At 38.3% G+C, this 15,679-nt stretch overlaps 1 protein-coding gene across 4 annotated transcripts in view; it reads right to left on the bottom strand.

Moving 5' to 3' along the window:
• Positions 1-6,897: 6,897 nt before the first annotated feature.
• The window catches only part of LOC145510353 (adhesion G protein-coupled receptor E2-like), a 55,180-nt gene continuing 46,398 nt past the window's right edge, over positions 6,898-15,679 (bottom strand). For all 4 annotated transcript variants that reach the window (XM_081501270.1, XM_081501268.1, XM_081501267.1 and 1 more), the window contains one exon: positions 6,898-8,408. In XM_081501270.1, the coding sequence (XP_081357396.1) occupies positions 8,388-8,408 (21 nt within the window). In that variant the 3' untranslated portion in view covers positions 6,898-8,387. The remainder of the gene's footprint in view (positions 8,409-15,679) is intronic.

Raw genomic sequence — 15,679 nt, 5'->3', positions numbered from 1 at the left:
GCTGGGAAAAAAAAAGCCAAAAATCCTCACAGGGGAGGAGAGAGGTACAGAGAGCTCAGAGAACTCAGATTTTTTTTTAGTTTTATTTTGAAATATTTAGTTTTATTTTGAAATATAAATTAAGAGGAAGTTGTAAAACACTACCAAGCGGTCCTGTGTAATCTTCAGTCATTTTCCCACAAAGATTACATTTTTATATAATGATAGTCCTGATAGTCCAATATTTAAATGAAGAAACTGACATTGGTACGATGTGTATGTGTAATTCCATGTCATTTTATCACATATGTACATTCCTGCAACTGTCACTGCAATCAAGATACATCAATATTCCATCACCACAAAGATTTCCCTCATGCCATCCCAGCATCCCTAAACCTTGGCAGGTCTAAAACTAAGGATTTTATTCTTCAACAAGGCTCAACATAGTCTGAGATTCACATCTGATGATGAAAGAAAATATTCCTGATATTTTTTTTAAAGATGAGAAAAACATATCCCTCAAATCTCCTGGTAGTCTGTGTAATGGAATTATGATAATTTTCTTTGTTTGCATTTTTTAACTTTACTGTTCTATGTGGCCATGATTATCAGTTCTGCTAGAGCTGCCACAACAAAATATAGACTGAGTGTCCCAAACAGCAGAAATTCATTTTCTTATAGTTTTGGGGCCTGGATATCCAAGATCAAGTGCTGGCAGGGTTGGTTTCTGATGAAAGCGCTCTCTCGTCTTGTTCCTGGCCCTCATCTCACTGCCTCCTCATATGACTCTTTCCTCTCTATGTGGAAAGACAGTGATCACTGGCATCCTCTAGTTCTAAAAGTTGAGCTCTTATTGTACATCTCTTGGACATGAGAACACCAGTGCCCTATTCCCTTCACTCTTCCCTTGGCCTCTGTCCCCTTATGGAAGTGCTTCTGCTCCCTAATCCTACAGACACCCCACAATTTGCATATTGTTCTCCATAGTGGCTGTACCAGTTATTTTCCCATCAACAGTGTAGGAATGTTCCCTTTTCTCCACACCCTCTCCAGCATTTGTTGTTTGTAGATTATTTGATGATGGCAATTGTGAACAGTATGGGGTGATAACTCATGAGAGTTTTGATTTGTATGTCCCTAATATTTAGTGATGTTGAGCACCTTTTCGTGTACTTTTTGTCCATTTGTATGTCCTCTTTGAAGTAACGTCTATATAGTTCTTCAGTGCATTTTCTTATTGGGTTGTTACTGGAACATGAAACTGTTTCTTTAATTTTTCTTTCTAATATTTTGATTTTTGTGTATAGAAAAGCAAGAGATTTCTTCCTATTAATTTCATATCCTGCATTTTTACCAAATTCATTGTTTAGATCTAGTATTAACAGTTTTCTCATAGCATGTTTAGGATTTTCTAGTATCATGTCATCTGCAAACAGTGACAGTTTAGCTTCTTTTTCCAATTTCAATCATTTTGTTTCTTTTTCTGCTCTGATTGACATGTCTAGGACTTTCAAAACTATGTTGAATAATAGTGGTGAGATTGGACATCCTTGTCTTGTTCCTGATCCCAGAGAAAATACTTTCAGTTTTTCACCATTGAGAATAATATTTGCTGTGGGTTTATCTTATATGGCCTTTATTATATTGAGATACTTTCCCTTTATGCCCACTTTCTGGAGAATTTTTATCATAAACGGGTGTTGAATTTTGTCAAAAGCTTTTTTTGCATCCATGAGGATGATCATATGGTTTTTATTCTTCAATTTGTTAATATGGTGTATCACATTGATTGATTTGTGTTTACTGAAGAATCCTTGTATCCCTGGGATAGATCACACTTGATCATGGTTTATGATCCTTTCAATGTGCTGTTGGATTTTTGTTTGCTAGTATTTTGTTGAGGATATTTGAGCCTTTAGGGATATTGGCCTGATGATATCTTGGTCTAGATTTGTTATCAGGATAATGGTGGCCTCATAGTATGAGCTTATGGGTGTTCCTTCTCTGAAATTTTGGGATAAGATAGGTTTGAGAAGGATAGGTTTTAACTCTTCTCCAAATGTTTGATAGAATTTTCCTGTGAAGCCATCTGGTCCTGGACTTTTGTTCGATGGAAGATTTTTAATAATAGTTTAAAGTTCAATACTTGTGATTAGTATATTCATGTTTTCTATTTCTTCCTGGTTCAGTCTTAGAAGGTTATTCCTTTCTAAGAATTTGTTAATTTCTTCTAGGTAGTCCATTTTATTGGTGTATAGTTTCTTCTACTAGTCCCTTTTTAATTTTATTTTTTAATTGGAGGATAATTGCTTTACAATATTGTGTTAGTTTCTGCCGTACATCAACATGAATCAGCCATAGGTATACACACAGCTCCTCCATCTTGAACCTTTCTCCCACTTTACACCCCATGCAACATCTCTAGGTTGTCACAGAGCACTGGGTTTGAGCTCCCTGCATCATACAGCAAGTTCCCACTGGCTATCCATTTTACATGTGGTAAAGTATACATTTTGGGGCTTCCCAGGTAGCACTAGTGGTAAAGAACCTGCCTGCCAACACAAGAGACACAAGAGACACAACCACAAGAGTGGTTTCGATTCCTGGGTTGGGAAGGTCTCCTGGAGGAGGGCATCATAACCCACTCCAGTATTCTTGCCTGGAGAATCCCCATGGACAGAGGAGTTTGGGGGGGGGGTGTCTACAGTCCATAGGGTCACACAGAGTCAAACATAACTGAAGCGACTTAGTATACACGCATGCAAAGTTTATGTTTCAATGCTACTCTCCCAATTTGTCCCACCCTCTCTTTCTCCAACTGTGTCCACACAGTTGGGTTTTCCCTTTTTTTACATTGAGTTCTATGAGCTGTTTGTTATTTTGCAAATTAACTCCTTGTTTGTTGCATCACTTGCAAATATCTTCTACCACTTTGTAGATTGTGTTTTTGTTTCATTTGTAGTTTCCTTTGCTGTGCAAAAACTTTTGATTTTAATTAGGTCTCATTTGTTTGTTTTTATTTTTGTTTCCATTGCTCTAGGAGATGAACCCCAAAAGATACTGCTGTGATTTCTGTCAAAGGACATTGTACCTTTGTTTTCCTCTAAGAGTTTTATAGTATCCAGTCTTACATTTAGGTCTTTAATCCATTTTGATTTTCTTTTTTTTGTATAGTGTTTAACAGTGTTCTAATGTCAGTCTTTAATATGTAGCTGTCCAGTTCTTCTAGCACCACTTATTGAAGACACTGTCTTTTCTCCATTGTACATTTTTGCTTCCTTTTTCATAGATTAGGTAACCATAGGTGAATGAATTTATCTCTGGGATTTCTATCCTATTCCATTGATCTGTATTTCTGTTTTTTGTGTCAGTACCATGCAGTTTTGATAATTATAGTTTGTAGTGTAGTCTGAAATTAGAGAGCTTGATTCCTTTAGCTCTGTTTTTCTTTCTCAAGGTTGTTTTTGCAATTCCATACACATTAAAATTTTTTTGTTCTAGTTTTGTGGAAAAGGCCATATAAGAAATACCCACAATTAACATCATAGTGAACAGTGAAAAGCTGAAAGCATTTTCTTTTTTCTTTTTGTTATTTTAAATTAGTTTATTTATCTATTTTTCAACTTTACAATATTGCATTTGTTTTGCCATACATTGACATGAATCCACCATGGTTGTACATGTGTTCCCCTTCCAGAACACCCCTCCCACCTCCCTCTCCATCCCATCCCTCCGGGTCATCCCGGTGCACCAGCCCCGAGCACCCTGTATCATGCGTCGAACCTGGACTGGCAATTCGTTTCATATATGATAATTTACATGAAAGCATTTTCTCTGATTAAAAATTTAAGTGAATTCCTCATAATCATCTGTGACAGCTAGATCATTGTTTTTTGTGCTTTGCATATGTGTATCAGTGTTCCTTCCTGATGGAGTCTCTGTGGACGATACTGTCTTTTCTTAGAGTTCAGGTTACTTTGTTGTATATCAGCTCTCTCTGAGTCCAAGAAATGAATGACTTTGTAGTTTTTCTGGATATTTCCTGAGTTTGCTGTTACTGGTTGCCATTTTCTATTTCCTAAGCAGAAGTGGAAATACCCTCTATTCCTTCTGTATTATAATACTGTTATTTTTAATTTTTAGATTTTATATCATCACCATATAGCTATAAAAATCCATATATTTATAAGATATCTATTTACAAAGTTAGCTTTGTAAACCTAAAAATTCATTAGTATATATATTTTAGGAATTTATAATTAATTATGCATTTATTTTTATGATAGATTTTATTTATAAGTTTAAACAGAGAGAATTTTGTATAATGACACACTAAAATCTTATATATACTCTACCTTGAATCCCCAGTTATTCACATAGTGCCATATTAAAAATCTTTCACATGTATTTACACATACATATATTTTCCTGCTAATACATGATTTTCAGGGAACATACTGTAACACTTTTTTCTTTAATGTATCTTCATAAAATATTGAAGAATTTATAGAATATGCTCTACATAATTATAATACTATTATATGCAAGATAATAATTTCATAATAACTTTAAATATCTCATGCATATTCAATTTATCCCAATTGTTTCCAAAATATTTTTATAGCATATATCCAAATCAGAGTGCTACTGAAAGCCTGTTGCTGAGCCGTGAAAGACAGATTCTTGGCCTCTGGAGGAGAGGAATTCAATCCGGGGCCAGTGACGAGGCTTGATCACTCAGAGCTTTTGTGTAATAAAGTTTTATTAAAGTATAAAAGAGATAGAGAAAGCTTCTGACATAGACATTAGAAGGGGGCAGAAAGAGTGCCCCCTACTAGCCTTTAGCAGCATGCTGCATACCTATCAGTAAGCTGTTAATTAGAGAAAGGAGATGTCTCAAAACTCAGAGTGGCACCAGGCCCTTCAACCACAACACGCATTTTGAGATAACATTAGCACCAGGTGAGTCATCCTGGGCCATAAAATGATTGACATGAATCTTGAAGAAAGGCAGTTTTTCAAGTAAATATATAGATTCATTAATATAGATTAGGGGGACAATGGGACAATGTATGAGTAAAACATACAGGTTTGTTGAGCCCTCATTGGTTCTGAGTCTTAAGCGGACCGACTTGAAGAAATAGTCTGGGGTAAATACATAGTTCATTAACATAGCTTAAGACAAACATTTCCATAAGAAAAATGCATTGGTTAGCTCAAGGTGTGAGAAAAGTTAAGTTCAGGTGGAGCCAGGTGTCATCATGGCAACACAGAATTTTCAGAAAAAACTCTTTTTAAATTTGCATAGTTCAGTTCAGTTCAGTTCAGTCGCTCAGTCGTGTCCGACTCTTTGCGACCCCATGAATCGCAGCATGCCAGGCCTCTCTGTCCATCACCAACTCCCGGAGTCTACCCAAACCCCTGTCCATCGAGTCGGTGATGCCATCCAACCATCTCATCCTCTGTCGTCCCATTCTCCTCCCGCCCCCATCCTACCCAGCATTAGGGTCTTTTCCAATGAGTCAACTCTTCGCATGAGGTGGCCAAAGTATTGGAGTTTCAGCTTCAACATCAGAACTTCCAATGAACACCCAGGATTGATCTCTTTTAGGATGGATTGATTGGATCTCCTTGCAGCCCAAGGGACTCTCAAGAGTCTTCTCCAACACCACAGTTCAAAAGCATCAATTCTTTGGCGCTCAGCTTTCTTCACCGTCCAACTCTCACATCCATACATGACCACTGGAAAAACCATAGCCTTGACTAGACGGACTTGCGTTGGCAAAGTAATGTCTCTGCTTTTAAATATGCTATCTAGGTTAAGGGGGAAAAAATCTAATGCTTGTTTGTTTTCTCCTGCCACTTAAGAAAGAGATAAGAAATGTCTGACCCTTGCAATCTATTCCCTCTGGTTGGAGACCCCTGGCCTTCTTGCCTGTTACCCTCTCACTACTAAAGTTGAAAGTGAATTTGTTTGCCATGTCACTTTTGTCACTTTTATCTAGATAGCCTTATGCACCTTTTACAATGATACTGACATTAGAAAAATTTCCTGTGTTCTGTATTTGCCTGACTGCTTCATCATGGTTATTTAACTTGTGTGCCTTTCCTCTGTGTTTCATGTGTACTGAAAGTCTGGTCTCAAAGAACAGGTCCCAGAAAGGTTTTTTTAGAAAGGGTCAGATGGTAAAAATTTTTGGCTTTGTGGTCTTGAAGACTGTTTCACAAGCACTCAACTTCACATTGTAGCCTGAAAGCAACTATGGACAATAAACCAGTGAACAGTGTGGTTATGAACCAGTAAGAGTTTATGTGCAAAGAAAGGCAGCTTCCTGGATTTGCCTGCAGGTTATACTTTGCTAAGCCTTGGTCTAAAGGTTAGATTGCTGCTGCTGCTGCTAAGTCGCTTCAGTCGTGTCCGACTCTGTGCGACCCCATAGACGGCAGCCTACCAGGCTCTGCCATCCCTGGGATTCTCCAGGCAAGAATACTGGAGTGGGCTGCCATTTCCTTCTCCAGTGCATGAATGGGAAAAGTGAAAGTGAAGTTGCTCAGTCGTGTCCGACTCTTAGGGACCCCATGGACTGTAGCCTACCAGGCTCCTCCGTCCATGGGATTTTCCAGGCAAGAGTACTGGAGTGGGGAAAGGTTAGATTAGATTTAGGTTAAATTGATTGTGCTTCCCTGATGGCTTAGTGGGTAAAGAATCTGCCTGCAATGCAGGAGACACAGGCAGATGAGGGTTTGACCTCTCAATCAGAAAGATCCCCTGGAAGAGATCAATACTAGAGGCAATGCACTCTTGTATTCTTGCCTGGAGAATGCCACGGACAGAGGAGCCTGGTGGGCTGCAATCCATAGGATCGCAAAGAGTTGGCCACGACTGAAGCGGTAGCACACACACGCACACACTTATGATATGGACACAAACCTTTATTTAGTACAAATGGGATGGTTTCAGTTCATGTCTTATCAGGAAATATATAACATCAGACTGATATTATCGATGTTAAGATTGATCATTAAGTTCATTTGGTGGCTATCTGATCTAACATTATAAAAACATACTTTGGTCCTTATAAGAAATCAATAATCACTTAAGAGAATTCTTTAGCATTGTGAGATTGGCCAGTCTTTCAACAATATTTTCCTCAGTGCTTTTAGTGGTGATTTACTGGATACTGAAAAATTGTCATTATCTACTTCTGTCATATCTTCTACACTTATTTTCAAATATGTTATGTATCATTAAGCACTCATGGATATTTTAAATTTAACATGTTATGATCATTTAAAGTCATTTTCCATTTGTTTAAATTGATCGAAATCTGGTCAGTGGATGTCCATGGGACATTTCTATGTCCCTTGGACTTGGATCTTGCCAAGATCACGTGCTGAGACTGAAACAGTTTGTTATACATGTAAGTAAAACTTTAAAAATGTGCAATAGCAATATACTCTTTCTAACCCAGCACGTCTTACAATTGTAAGGATGTAGAGATTTTATTTATTTACAGCATTCTGATTTTACTCTTAATAAAGCCTTTTCTTTAATATGTAAGCTCTGTGAAATTAGAAACTAGATCTCTTAATTTAGTGCAGTACATGGTGTGTACCGAGCTTCCATGGTGGCTCAGATGGTAAAGAATCTGCCTGCAATGCAGGAGACCTGACTTCAATCCATGGGTCAGGAAGATCCCCTGAAGAAAGGCATAGCTATCCACTCCAGTATTCTTGCCTGGAGAATTCCATGGCCAGAAGAGCCTGGTGGACTATGGGTTATGGGCTCACAAAGAGTCGGACACTACTGAGTGACTTACAAACACCCACACACATGGTGAGTACTAAAATATATTTTTCTAATGCATAAGTTAGTAATCTTTAGATGGAGGGTGAAGAAGTTGAAGCATGTATGTATTGAAACCAACTGTCCTGGTTGCTTGTAACTCAACTGTTCTTAGGACATAATTCAGGAAAAATTTGGGACATCATAGCAATTATTTACCCTTCATGTAGGTATTTGAACCTTACTTTCCTGCCTTATGGTATTTTAAGACAGTTTTCTGAAGCTCATTTTCCTTATCATATACCTTCAAATATCTTCATATACCAACAAACTTGAGGAACTTTGTAGAAAAAGGTTGAAGCAGGTGATTTAATCTAAGGCAACTAAGGAATTGCATCAGAGCCCTTTGACTATGCTGAGAGTGAGGTGAGCATACCATATGGAGTAGAAAAGCAAAATTCTCCCAGCAATCTAAATATCAAGAATTCCCATCATACTTCCTTACACAATGGTTCAGTGAAGAGTTCCTGTAACAAACATGAAAACATATTTTAAAAGTTTTGCCCAAAGATGACAGTTCAGAATTTTCCTTGCCGACCAGGATACAAGATCATCTGATTTAGCCGTTAATTTGAGTCTCCTGAAAAAGAATATGTAAAAATGACACTTCGTTAGAAAGTACAAAACTTTTACACTGAAAACTAAAGAAGATTGTCAAAAGAAGTCAAAGAAGACCCAAAGAAATGGATAAGCATCCCACAGTCATGGATCGGAAGACAATATTGTTAATATGGTAGCATTCCACCAAGTTGACCTATAGATTCAATGCAATCCTTATCAACATCTCAGTAACCTTATGATGTTGAATAAATATCCCCAGTTTCAATCAACTGATATTACTGTGGATGGTTTGTGCACATGGCTTTGTGCTGACCCTGTGCATTAAAAATAACACAGGCAAGATTTCTGATTTCACAAACCTTACCATCTAGTGGGAAGATATATACAAATCGTCAATTATATTTGTGAAATGGGAGGTCCCTCTGCCATGGTCCCTCCAATGATGTCCCTATCTTTTTCCTCTCCATGAAATGACCTAGAGCATTCTCTGTCCAGATGATTCTCTCTGTGTTAATGAAAAGAAAGCAATGGACCTCCCTGGCCTCTTAGAAAATGTGATAAGTGGATAATGAACCTGATTTCACCAGGTACAGTAGTGTGGATGAGGGTAGCGGGAAGTGCATGAATAAAGATATGGGCATGAATTGGTATGCTGGGTTCTGGGTCAGGTATGACATTTATCAGTAAAATGTCAAATAAATAACAAGCCCTTCAGATGATTTTTGATGCACCGTAAAGCTTGAGAGTCTTTAGTTTCACCAATAGAGTATCTAAAGAGTGTCCCCCAATCCATAAGAAAAGTACTACAAGCTAATAGAAAAATATACCAAGGATGTGAACAAATTGTTTCCAGAGATTGAAATATTACTGACTCATAAAGAAAGATGTTCCCTTCCACTAATAATAAAAAGGATACAAAGATACAAATCTTTCCCTAGATATGCTATTTACCTCTCAGATGGGTAAAAGTACAACACTTGATAAGAACCTTGTGGTGAGGCTGTAGGGAAACATGTGGCTCAGGATAAAAAATATGCCTGCCAATGCAAGAAATGCAAGAGATGTGAGTTTGACCCCTAGGTTGGCAAGATCTTGGAAGAGGAAATGGCAACCCACTCCAGTATTCTTGCCTGGAAAATCCCATGAATAGAGGAGCTTGCATGCTATAGTACATGGAGTCGCAACAGAGTTCAACAAAACTGAGCACACACACATACATACTACTGGTGGCAGGGTCGATGGAGTGACCTCAAGATGTTGAAATATGGAAGTATCTACAAACATGCAGTTGTGAATTTGACGCATTATCCAACCTAACTGCATAATCGAAAATGAGATCAATGAAGTAAGTGTAAACAGTTGCAACATTATTTGTATTAGCAAATGATCTAACAAAAACACTCACTATAAGAGCCTTGATATGTAATTTATCCAACAGAAGGCCACATCGTCAAAAAATAATGGAGAATCTCTTTGTAGACTCAAGAGAATAATCTATCATATTTGTGAAAAAAGAAGGAACAAATAAGAAAGAGAGACTTTATCCAGCAACTTTCCCATCCCAGGTGTGGAGATAAGCCCTACCACAATAGGACCCGCAGGACAGGACAAGGTTGACATCTTGGAGTGCCCAACATGACCCTTCTTTTAGACGGACTCTTTCTTTGTAGCCCCAACATAACCTGCAATTCCTTTCAAACTTTAATTTTGTTTCTTGGTTAGTGGCTACAAGAGGCTGCTCTGAGTGCGGCAAGTTTTCTCTAATAATTAGATACAGAAAAGTGACTCAGTTATGCACATATATACATTCTTTTTATATTCTTTTCCATTATGATTTATCATAGGTGTTTAAAGTTTTTTGAATGCCCTGTCGGACACAGTAAAATTCCAGATTCGCAGGAATTGAGTAACCAATAAGTCCACCACCATGACTTCTTTCACACTGATGACACAATGAATTTCTTGAAACACACACAACTAAGTATCTTTTGTCCTCACTTAATAGCTCAAAGAATAACACTTCAGGTTTTCCATGGGATAAGAAGATACAGTTCAAATGATTTTTTTCTGCCACTCCGTGCAGCTTGAGAGATCTTAGTTTCCTGAGCAGGGACTGAACCTGGGCGCAGAGCAGTGAAAGTGCCAAGTCTTAACCACTGGACTGCCAGGGAATCCCTCCAAAGATCTTTTTAAAATTAATTAATTTATTTTAATTGGAGGCTAATTACTTTACAGTATTGGGGTGGCTTTTGCCATACATCAACATGAATCAGCCATGGGTGTACATGGGTCCCCCCATCCTGATCTCCCTTCCCATCTCCCTCCCTTTCCTATCCCTCCAGGGTTGTCCCAGTGCACCGGATTTGAGTGCCCTGTTTCATGGATCAAACTTGCACTGGTCATCTATTTTACATGGTAATATACACGTTTCAGTGCTATTCTTTCAAATCGTCCCACCTTCACCTTCTCCCACATAGTCCAAAAGTCTGTTCTTTACATCTGCCTCTCTTTTGCTGTCTTGCATATAGGGTCATCTTACCATCTTTCTACATTCTATATATATGCATTAATATACTGTATTGCTGTTTCTCTTTCTGACTTACTTTACTCTGTGTAATAGGCTCCAGCTTCATCCACCTCATTAGAACTGACTCAAATGCATTCTTTTTTTTTTTTTTTATAGCCGAGTAATATTCCATTCTGTATATGTACCACAACTTGCTTATCCATTCATCTACAGATGGACATCTAGTTTGCTTCCATGTCCTAGCTAGTGTAGACAGTGCAGCAATGAACACTGGGGTACATGTGTCTCTTTCAATTCTGGTTTCCTCGGTGTGTATGCCCAGCAGCGGAATTGCTGGGTCATATGGCAGTTCTATTTCCAGGTTTTTAAGGAATCTCCACACTGTTCTCCATAGTGGCTGTACTAGTTTGCATTCCCACCAACAGTGTAAGAGGGTTCCCTTTTCTCCACACCCTCTCCAGCATTTATTGTTTGTAGACTTTTTGATGGCAGCTATGCGGAAATGTGTGAGATGGTATCTCATTGGGGTTTTGATTAGCATTTTCTGATAATGAGTGGTGTTGAGCATCTTTTCATGTGTTTATTAGCCACCTATAGGTCTTCTTTGGAGAAATGTCTGTTTAGTTCTTTGGCCCATTTTTTGATTGGGTTGTTTATTTTTCTGGAATTGAGCTGCAGGAGTTGCTTGTATATTTTTGAGATTAATTCTTTGTCAGTTGCTTCGTTTGCTATTATTTTCTCCCATTCTGAAGTCTGTCTTTTCACCTTGCTTATAGTTTCCTTCGTTGTGCGAAAGCTTTTAAGTTTAATTAGGTCCAATTTGTATATTTTTGTTTTTATTTCCTTTACTCTGGGAGGTGGGTCATAGAGGATTGAGAGGGCAACAGGCAGGAAGGCCAGGGGTCTCCAAACGGAGGAAATAGGCTGCAAGTGTCAGACATTTTCTCTCTCTCTTAAGCAGCAGGAGGAAACAAACTAGCGATATTTTTTCCCTTCTCTATACAAATTTAAAAGAGGTTTCTCTTAAAATACTGTGTTGCCATGACACCTGGTTTCACCTGAAGTTAACTATTCTCAAACTTTGAGTTAACCAATGCATTTTTTTTTTATGGAAATATTTGTCTTAAGCTATGTTAATGTACTGTGCATTTACCCCAAACTCTGTCTTCAAGTCTGTTCCGCCTAATGGCTCAGAACCTACTTGACAAACCAGTATGTTATACTCAGACATTGTTCCCCTAATCTATGTAAATGAAACTATTTGCATGATCTGCCTTTCTGCAAAATTCAAGTCAATCGTTTTATGACCCGGGATGTCCGGTGCCCAGATTATTCCAAAATACATCTTATAGATGAGGGGCCTGGTGCCATTCTGAGTTTAAGACATACCTTTCTTTCATTAACAAACTGCTAGTGACTATATAACATCCAGCTGAAGACTAGCAGGGGGGTACTCTTTCTGCCCCCTTCTGGTGCCTATGTCAGAAGCTTTCTCTATCTCCTTTATACTTTAATAAAACCTTATCACACAAAATCTCTGAGCGATCCAGCATCGTCTCTGGCCCCGGATTGAATTCTTCTCCTCCAGAGGCCAAGAATCCTGGCCGTCTTTCTGTGGTTCAGCAACAACCTTTCAGGATCATGCTGTGATTTATGTTAGAGACCGTTCTGCCTATGTTTTCCTCTAAGAGTTTTATAGTTTCTGGTCTTATGTTTAGATGTTTAATCCATTTTGAGTTTAGCTTTGTGTACGGTGTTAGAAAGTGCTCTAGTTTCATTCTTTTACAGGTGGTCGGCCAGTTTTCCCAGCACCACTTGTTAAAGAGATTGTCTTTTCTCCATTATATATTTTTGCCTCCTTTGTCAAAGATAAGGTGTCCATAGGTGAATGGATTTATCTCTGGGCTTTCTATTTTGTTCCATTGATCTATATTTCTGTCTTTGTGCCAGTATTGTACTGTCTTGATGACTAGCTTTGTAGCATAGTCTAAAGTCAGGATGGTTGATTCCTCAGGAAGGTTGATCTTCTTTCTCAAGATTATTTTGGCTACTTGAGGTTTTTTTTATGCTTCAATACAAATTGTGAAATTATTTGTCCTAGCTCTGAAAGATCAAAGATCTTTTTAAGTAACTTGGAAAGATATTTTAGAAATGATACATGAAACCATAGAAAGACAAATATTTCCTTTGAAAAAAAGAAAAGAAATTTAAGAAGCCTTTAGTCAAAAAAACTCCTTGTCAGATGGACTTGTCAGGATAAGATCAAAATGCCTACAGACTAGATGAAATTTGGTTGAGCCTGGTCTTTCTCAGAAGTCCCATCTCCCTATGTTTCCTAACCCTGAAGTTATAGAATATAATAACAGTTAAATGTCCAACAAAAAAATATCTATCTGTTTCTAAATGTATGTCTTGATTCCTCTGCTCAGAGTTTGGGAAATGTTTTCTTCATGGAGTCATAAAATAAGGCAGATTGAAAATTGATAAAAGTCTAGAAATGTTATCTGTTGTTAATCACCTGGGATGTAAAGGAAAAAACACTGAAGTCCTTTTGGACAGTCCTTACTACCCCCAATATGAGTTATTTATTCCTAGGTTTATAGAAAGCTCAGGGAAAATTCCGGTGTTTGGGATGGGCAACATCACATGATTATCTCTACTCAAGAAGGTTTCAAATATTGTACTCCAGGAAATTATACACAATGGAACACAGATAAATTATTTTGTTTTTCTTGAACAAGATGACAGGAAGCCATAGAAGAGATTCCAGGTTGAAAGAAAGACATGCCTAACTTTTAAGCATAAGAGACACCAAATTTTAGGAGACAGTAGAAGATGTAATTACATTAAGCCAAGGATTTGTTTGGTCCTTTGCCCATAGAGAGTAGAAATAGCTGACCAGATTACTTGAAGTTTAGAATCCTTCAATAGCTATCTGAGCCATTACTGTGTTTCTCTATAGAGAAAGTATATTTCGTTTCTTCACCATGTATATCATCTCTGCAGGAAGTAGGGGACAGTGGCAAATATTTATTCATACAAAGATTTCAGTGTTTCTACTATAAATCATAAAATTAAAAGATGCTTACTCCTTGGAAGGAAAGTTATGACCAACCTAGACAGCATATTAAAAAGCAGAGACATTACTTTGCCAGCAAAGGTCCGTCTAGTCAAAGCTATGGTTTTTCCAGTAGTCATGTATGGATGTGAGAGTTGGACTATAAAGAAAACTGAGCACAGAAGAACTGATGCTTTTGAATTGTGGTGTTGGAGAAGACTCTTGAGAGTCCCTTGGACAGCAAGGAGATCCAACCAGTCCAAACTAAAGGAGATCGGTCCTGAGTGTTCATTGGAGGGACTGATATTGAAGCTGAAACTCCAATAATTTAGCCACCTGAAGCAAAGAGCTGATTCATTTGAAAAGACTCTGATGCTTGGAAAAATTGAGGAGGAGAAGTGGAAGACAGAGGATGAGATGGTTAGATGGAATCACCAACTCAATGGAGATGAGTTTGAGTAAACTCTGGGAGTTGGTGATGGACAGAGAAGCCTGGCGTGCTGCAGTCCATGGGGTCGCAAAGAGTAGGACACAACTGAGCAACTGAACTGAACTATAAATGAAACCCATGTACAGTAGATGTGCTAGCAGAATAATGATCCCACAAAGATGTCAACATCTTAACTCTGGAAGCTGCAAATATATTAGCTTACATGAAAAAATAAATTTTTATGATATTGAGATGGGAAATTCATCCTGGATTACCCTGATGAGCCAATTTAATGATCTGGGTCTTCATAAAGGAGAGAGGGAAGTAAGAGAGAAAGAGGCGGGGAAAGATATAATGACAGAGGTAGGAAGAGAGAAAGAGAGAGATGAAGGAGGAGGAGAAGAAAAAGGGGGAGAAGAAGGAGGATAGAGGTGAGCTGATTGATGTGAAAAGCTACACTAAACAGACTTTGAAGATTGAGTGAAACACGAGGCCACTAACCATGGAATGCAGGCAGCCCCAAGAAGTTAAAAAAAGGTGAAGAAATACGTATTTCCCTAAAGTCTCCAGAAGGGATACAGACATTTTGATTTTAGTCCCATAAGATCCATTTTGAACTTTTGACTTCTAGATCTGTAAGATAAATTTGTTTTTAGCAGCAAGTGTGTGGTAACCTGTTACAGCAACGATAGGAAACTACACTATGGAAGTGCAAGTTTTCTTGGATTCTGAAATGAGGGAAGCTCAGATCCTGTTCTGGGTCTCCCAGGGACAGGGTTATGCCCTTGCTGAGGCTGAGTTGACTCAAGAACATGGAGGGTCACACACCATTAGCATTCCCTTAAGCAGACACGCATGGGTTATTTGTTCTGTTCTCTCTGAATGAGTGTAATCCATGAGTGGGACAGGGCTGTGGTAGAGCAAAGCATCGAATCTCTCATATCTGTGGGGTCCTCCCTATGTGGACAGCATCAGTTGTATGAGGGAAGCCACATTAACTCCTGATAGGTTACACTCTGCATCCTTGGCTAAATCAGAATTTAGTGTGTGGAGGAAGTTCAATCCTTCCCACCAAGATTTGACCCAGTTAGAGTCTGCAGAGGGAAGTGTGTAGTTAGTCCTGATTGAGTTAATCTAAGAAAATGGTCTTAATTTGGAGGGAGGAGACAAATGAGGCAACTGAGGGTTTAAAATGTTCTGCAGCTTGAAAAGCAGTTTGATCAAGCTCACCCAGCAAACATTTGGTTGAGCTAATATTTCATTCCAGATTTGTTT

The sequence above is a fragment of the Giraffa tippelskirchi genome, chromosome 6 (genome assembly GCF_054371585.1).
Source record: "Giraffa tippelskirchi isolate mGirTip1 chromosome 6, T2T-mGirTip1v1.2.pri, whole genome shotgun sequence".
In the NCBI taxonomy this organism is placed as follows: domain Eukaryota; kingdom Metazoa; phylum Chordata; class Mammalia; order Artiodactyla; family Giraffidae; genus Giraffa; species Giraffa tippelskirchi.
The sequence above is the reverse complement of the archived record's forward strand: the minus strand, read 5'-3'. Positions and strand labels throughout refer to the sequence as shown.